Source organism: Juglans microcarpa x Juglans regia, chromosome 3D, assembly GCF_004785595.1.
Source record: "Juglans microcarpa x Juglans regia isolate MS1-56 chromosome 3D, Jm3101_v1.0, whole genome shotgun sequence".
In the NCBI taxonomy this organism is placed as follows: Eukaryota; Viridiplantae; Streptophyta; class Magnoliopsida; order Fagales; family Juglandaceae; genus Juglans; species Juglans microcarpa x Juglans regia.
In genome coordinates, this window is record NC_054598.1 from 1,346,599 (window position 1) to 1,353,733 (window position 7,135).

General features: G+C 39.0%; 1 protein-coding gene across 1 annotated transcript; it reads left to right on the top strand.

The window, feature by feature from the left end:
* The first annotated feature begins 822 nt into the window (after nucleotides 1-822).
* On the top strand, nucleotides 823-3,618 carry LOC121256112. The gene is made up of 3 exons (XM_041156761.1): nucleotides 823-1,614; nucleotides 2,151-2,498; nucleotides 2,578-3,618. Exons 1-3 carry the CDS (start codon nucleotides 1,150-1,152, stop codon nucleotides 3,184-3,186), a joined length of 1,422 nt encoding a protein of 473 aa, XP_041012695.1. The 5' UTR covers nucleotides 823-1,149; the 3' UTR covers nucleotides 3,187-3,618.
* The last annotated feature ends 3,517 nt before the right edge of the window (nucleotides 3,619-7,135 follow it).

Below are 7,135 nucleotides of genomic sequence, written 5' to 3' on the forward strand. Positions count from 1 at the left end.
AGAAGGTGCGCCTCTTGAAGCCCGCCCTCCTCTTCCAAACATCACCAACCTTGATTTTAATGCAAGATTTTTCCTTACATTGCCAATGTATTCCATGACTCCAAAGCATTTATATTCCAAGATTTTCGCTATCTAATGAGAAAAAGCCAATTGCATTCCTCTCTACACTTTACTCCCATACAAATTGAATGTTCATCAGTCTCGTTTTTCGAAAAAGATAATGGCCATAATACTAATAATTGAGCATAAATGAGTAGGCAACGAAAAAGATCATGGTCATAACGCAATTATTTAAAATAAAATAAAATTTATTATTAAAAAATAAGATAATAGTCATAATGTGACGATTGCACACTTCACAACTACAAATATCATTTATCTACTAACTAACACAGAGTTATTAGCATTCGATCAACTTAACAGAAAATAAAGATCAAGTACTTGTGGATTAGCTAAAAGTAGCACGAGTATTGGACTATATTTAACACAATTATTGCATCAGAATATTACGTCCATAGAATTATTATGTTTAGTATTTATCTCAAATGAATCTTTGAATTCGAAAGAAAAAAGAAGAAGGATAATCCGGTATGAGTAATGTTAGAAAGAAGTTACTGTAATAGTACACACTTTGTACTCACTATATAGTTATTTTTAATTTTTTACTTTTTTTTTTAGATTTAGAAGATATATAGTCTATATAATACTTCATCATATGTACAAAATGATTGTTTCCAACCATAGCTGCTATATTTATTCAATCCGATATACCTCGCCAACAAAACAGAAATCCCGTAAAAGTTTAAAAACTCTCCTGCTTCACCTTCACACTCCAGCAAAAAACCCACTCTCTTCTATCCACCTCTAAAATACATCACTCTCTCTCTCTCTCTCTCTCTCTCTAGAATCACACACCTCGCTCGAAAGTCGCACACACTACCATCACCCCAAAGTCCGTCTTCGAGCCGTTCTCCATAACCGGTTTCCCACATTCCTACTCACTAAAGTCTAAACTCTCTCCCTCTCTCTGAAGAACAAGTCTCACTCACGTTCACCTCGCTCATAAACCCGCCTTGCTCTCTAACCAACCAAACACTCACTAATCCCTCCCCCACAGAAGCAGAAAACAACATTCTCGTAGAGTCTCAAATGGAAAGAAAGCAGGGGTTCTTCTCGGCGCTAAAAGATGAGGTGGTGAGGGGCCTCTCGCCGTCTCGGTCTCGGGCCAACAGCCCTGCCAGAACCGGTTCGCCCATCATATCGGGCCTGCTCCGGAGAAAGAAGGGCAGCCAACACCAAAATCCCGTGGCGCATCCGGAGCCTTTGATCGCGAGATCCGGCAGTCTGAGGCCACTGGGGGGAGCACTGGCGCCGCTGATGGAGGGTCCGGACCCGGACGGAGGGGAAATCGGGGACTCGAAGAGGAGCGGATCAAGTTTGGGGCAGTGGATGAAGGGGCAGCTGGCGAGGACGCCTTCCGTAACCTCTTCCATGGCGGCTTGCAAGAGGTCTGATTTGAGGCTGTTGATTGGGGTGATGGGTGCTCCTCTCGCCCCGGTGCACGTTAGCACCACTGACCCATTGCCTCATCTTAGCATCAAGGACACCCCCATTGTCAGTCTCTCCTCACCTCTCTCATTCTTACAAACCCATTTGCCTCTCTCATTTACGGTGATACTCACTTATTCATGCAAAAATGATAATATAGAGCTTTTCTTAATCGTTTTTGTGGTGACTCCAGAGTCGTAAAGAGTTGGGTTGGTTTCGTTTTGTTACCTTCACTTTTTTTAGTGGTATATGTTATATTATATACGTGGAATTGGGATATTGAGCGCTCCTTATATGTTATATATATATATATATATATATGCTGGATTATTTAAATTTTTTTTCCCAGTTTAAGTCCTCGTTTGGTTGATGAGAAAACAGAGGAAAACACACTAAAGAATCCTCAGTTGGAATGAAAATAAGCATAAATCTGCTACTTTATTGAAGTAAAAAAGAAAGAAAGAAAAGAAAAATATACTAAAAATTGCATTTTAGACTTGGAATTAGTGTTTCTCTCCTCTTTGAAATTTAAAACAAAAATACTGTAAAGTTAGTAAAACCCAGTCTTAATTTTTCGTTTTCCCTGACGGTTATTAATGCAGGAGACCTCATCCGCCCAGTACATATTGCAGCAGTACACAGCGGCTTCTGGTGGACAGAAGCTGCAGAGCTCGATTAAAAATGCCTATGCGATGGGAAAGATCAAGATGTTAGCTTCTGAGTTTGAAACCGCCACGAAGGTGATGAAGAACCGGAATGCCTCTAGATGTGCTGAATCGGGAGGGTTTGTGATCTGGCAGATGAACCCCGATATGTGGTATGTGGAGCTTGCAGTTGGGGGAAGCAAGGTTCATGCTGGCTGCAATGGCGAGCTTGTTTGGAGGCACACTCCCTGGCTTGGTGCCCACACTGCAAAAGGGCCCGTGAGGCCTCTGCGTCGAGCACTTCAGGTAAAAACTGTGGCTTTTTGTGCAAGTATGTTTTAGTTGTACGGCCGTTTCAATATTTGGTTCCTTTTATATATGTCAGGGCCTTGATCCTAGAACTACCGCCAGTATGTTTGCGGATGCAAGATGCATAGGAGAGAAGAAGATCGATGGCGAGGATTGCTTTATCCTCAAGCTTTGTGCTGACCCTCGGACATTGAAGGCCAGGAGTGAAGGCCCGGCAGAGATAATTAGGCATGTCTTGTTTGGCTACTTCAGCCAGAAGACTGGGCTTCTTGTTCACATGGAGGATTCGCATCTGACCCGCATCCAATCTATTGGTGGTGATGCAGTCTACTGGGAGACTACTATCAATTCATTCCTTGACGATTACAGGCCTGTTGAGGGGATCATGATTGCGCACTCTGGGCGCTCTGTGGTGACACTCTTCAGGTTCGGTGAGATGGCAATGAGCCATACCAAAACAAAGATGGAAGAAGCTTGGACAATTGAAGAGGTTGCATTTAATGTTCCTGGCCTGTCGGTAGACTGCTTCATTCCGCCAGCAGATTTGAGATCTGGATCCATCAGCGAGACCTGTGACCTTCCCCAGGACGAAAGGGGAAAGGGGGCAATTGCACTCGCAGCACATCGGGCCAAAGTTGCAGCCCTGGAGAAAGACCACGACAGCTCAGTTGATAACATGATTTAGAAGATGGAAGCCTAAGAAAGGATAGGATCCAAATAGGGGAAATTGTTTATATTGGTAGCTAGTTTTAGTTGACTAACATTTAGAAGTCGCGGATTAGGAGTTCAGCTAGTTTTTTGGAAGTTGGTTTATTCCTAAATTAATCTGTACATAGAGCATAATCATTCACAGGTTTCAGTGGGGCCTGGTTGAATCTTTATACTCAATGCAGAATCCAACTAGATAGAGGTATCAACGTTTCCATTTAGGCATAGAGCAAGTGGAGGTTAATTTTTAATTTACCTTCAACTTATGAAGGTGGTGAAGCTCTGGGAATATTAGAGCCGCTAACCTTTTATAATTTTTCTACTAATTTCGTTGAATGAATTTGGTTGGGACGATAAGAAGGAAACTGGCTTCAACCGACGGGTTTGATCGTAATGCTTACTTTGTTAATTTTGCCTTTTGTAAGATTGCTAACTTCTGTGTGGTTGTTCCATGGGTTCAAAAGTTGTTTCTTTGTCTGGGAAGGAGGGCTTGGTGAAGGAGTTGAAGCTCGATTTCTTTTCTTTAGCGGCTGTAACCCGCACATATCGGATATGGGTTTCCGATTGCATCGTGACAGTCAGTGCTTCTTAGAGAAAAATGCGAACGAAAACATCTTGTCAATAACATGTGCTCATGAATGTATAGATCAGCATCTTTAATGCTTGAATATCTTCCTGTCGTATCACATTGTGAATGCCTACAATATTGACTTACCAGGAGAAAAGAAGTATCTGTAATATTGAATCTGTTTCTTTTTTTGCTTAATTTTTCCTAATATCATCCATCTGTGGGGTCTCCTTGAATTTTGTAATCTTGAAATCTGATGAGATTTTTCTGGCAATGCTCCATTTCTTTGTGGTATGTTTCTATTTCTCATCTCCATGGTGCTTAGAAGTACCCATAAATCTTTGACTCTTTGGGACCTTTTTGCTTCATCTTTGTCCCCCAACACCTAGAACTGAGAAGTCTCCATTGTGGGGTCTCTGCAACTTTAAGTGAAATTACTTTTTGAATCTAATGCGAGGGTCAGAATGTAGATGGATATGAATATTAAGACCAAACGACTGTCTTGATATATTATTACAGGTTTGGTGGAAAAATTTGATACATCACACTACTCTCTTACTTTCATCTTATTATGTAAGGTATTACACAGTTATTATCATTAAATAATTATTTATTAGTAATAAATGTCACATCTTACATAGTAAGATGAAAGTATAATATATAATATTATTCGGTTTGCTGTGTAATCGCTTACTTGGTATCCATTGCATATGATGTGGAAGCGTGCCACATCAACATTAAAAAAAAAAAAAAAAAAAAAGGATCTTGGATATTTGAACTTTGTTTATGAATATATTGGATTGCATAATTTTTTTTTTGATAAGTATATATTGGATTGCATAATGAGTGAAATAAGATATGTAATCAGTCCTCAAAGACCTAGGATCAGTATATGTGATATTTACTGTTTGGGTAGTGAGAAGTGGAGAAGTGTTGTGAATAGTAGTAAAAAAGTAATAATAGAATATTGAATAATAGTGAAAAAAATGAATAGTAAAAAAAAGTAGGTGAAAAGTAATAATAAAATAATAAATAGTAATTGAGTATTATGAGAATATCTGAAATATTCTTGATATCCAAGATAATGAGGTATTATGAGATAATGAGGTATACCTGAAATATTCTTTGTAAATGTGCACCTGGAAACCAAGATAATGGTTTGTAAATGTGCACCTTCCACAAGATAATGAGGTATGCTGAGACATTATCTTAGCTTCTCTACCCCCGACTTGGCCTTTTCTGTTTTTTTTTTGTTTTTTTTTTGAAGTTTTTTGTCTGTGGGTGTGAAGGTTCCACCTCGTGATGATGGTCCTGAGTGGTCAAAGTGAACAGACGAGGCCCTAGGCTTTATTTTTCGGTGGGGACAATGGGGTTGAAGGTCTAGGCCGCTGGAACCGAGAGGCCTTGTGGTAAATCTTGGTGGAAGGTGCACATTTACTAACAAACATGTTTACAGTTTGCACGTATAGACTTATTTATTGATCTTGAAGGTAGATGTGGCATAGAAAGCCTAAAAGTGCCAACTAAATGTGCAAATCGCCCTAACAAGATTTTTTTCTTTTTTAAATAAAAGAGTAAATGCGAAAACCGACACAACGGATAAAAATCTAGAGCTGTCGTTTTCACACCCCATTTAGCGGGCAGCAGCTCATGTGTGCCTTCGTTTGACCATCGTGCAGTTCGGGCTGTGGGGAAGCAATGCAATCAAGGCTGGTCAAAAGTAAAAATGCAAAAAATCTGCGTATAATTGCCTTTCTTTTGGTACATTATTGCTAAAATTTTCAATATTCGAAAATCCCAACTCGATGAAGCTCATTTTACGTGGCACAACCCAATTATGTTGGGTCAGTCAGTACAGTACTAACTCATGAAATTCTTTCAAATTAAAGCACAACGTTATAATTATGAAACATGAATTTACCAGAGTTGAGAGTAAAACCCACTAGCTAACTTAGGACAGAAAGGTGTTGACTTTCTGAAAACTTAGGACTAATCAACCTTGGTCCTTTACAATTTAAAATATATGCATGCAGCATCCTCCATATGGGAATTGGTTTTTAAAATTGTAATTGTTTTAGTTTATTCTGACCTCATGATCTCCATTCTTACTAGACTGAAATGTTAGATTCCGAGGTTGACTTGGAACTGAAGACATAATTATGGACAGTAATTAAGCACTTCTCTTTCATCAGTTGGATTTCAAAGCCAGATTCTAAAGAGTTGACTTAATATTGTCATTTAAAAATCCCTTATGAGTAGTTATCTATCTATCTTTCTCAAAATATGCAACTGTAGAAAGTTCAGAGTGTTTTCTGAGAAATAGTTTTATCAGGAATGGGGATCTTGACTGGATTTTATTGAAGTGCACGTGGGGAATGGCCTACTTTCCTTTTCCTTTCCTCGGTTGTTGACAACCTTATTGTAATTAAAAAAAAAAAAACTATATATGGCCACAAATTTATTGGGAGTGACCCACTTCGTTAACCTTGGTTCCGAAAGGGAAGAGAGAGAAGTGAAAGGCAGAGCTTCAAAGGTTGGCATTGACCTTGTAGCCTCAATTTATTTACAAGGGGATGTTTACTATAATCCTGCAATTCGGCAGGGTTTTAGGAGGTGCATTGAGCATTTCAAGAAGGAGTATATATATAGGAAGCTTCTTGTAATGTAGATCATCGCAACAAAACCAGAAATCAAGATGGTAGACAAAACTAAGAAAATAAAAATAAAAATCACAGCACTGTCGGCAAAGGAAGCTTTCCACTTCTTGTAATGCCAAAGAATGGATGCATATTTATGATATTTAATTTACCAACGTCCTGTAACTGATGCTATCCAATTTATGAGACTCTACTGGCTCTCCATTGCAGCCACACCCTTACTATTATTATTATTATGTCTAAGCTCGACCCATACCGATCGACAACTCTACTACAATCGTATCTCAGTCTAGATCCTAAAAAAACTTAGCTTGTTAATCTGTGCGTATGCACCCTTTTTTTTGCAAATTTGTTTGTGGGGGTCTACCCACGTTTCTACCTACACATAATAAAAGCAAGTGGCAGTGGCAGCATCTTAATGATCAAACAATGTGAGAAATAAAGTCATGAAGTCGTTGGTTTGATAGTAAAGTCTGCATTTTTTTTAGGCCCAATACCCAATTGCAGAATCTTACAGTATGGATTAGCATCTCATGATGTGGTGTTATTTTGGTCATGGAGACACCAAGAATTGGATTTGTCTTGCAAATTCACCTTCCTGCAATTGCAAACAGAGAATTTTTCTTGAACAAATTGTATCTCAAAGCTTAACTTTACAGCGAGGGATGAAGACATATTGCGTTATTATTGTTCCTGATACT

What these genes read in the sequence shown, in the direction of transcription:
- LOC121256112 (XM_041156761.1), top strand. Translation starts at nt 1,150, where the DNA reads ATGGAAAGAAAGCAGGGGTTCTTCTCGGCGCTAAAAGATGAGGTGGTG. An exon ending in GCATCAAGGACACCCCCATT is followed by an intron (nt 1,615 to 2,150) that starts GTCAGTCTCTCC and finishes TTATTAATGCAG; the next exon opens with GAGACCTCATCCGCCCAGTA. An exon ending in CTCTGCGTCGAGCACTTCAG is followed by an intron (nt 2,499 to 2,577) that starts GTAAAAACTGTG and finishes TATATATGTCAG; the next exon opens with GGCCTTGATCCTAGAACTAC.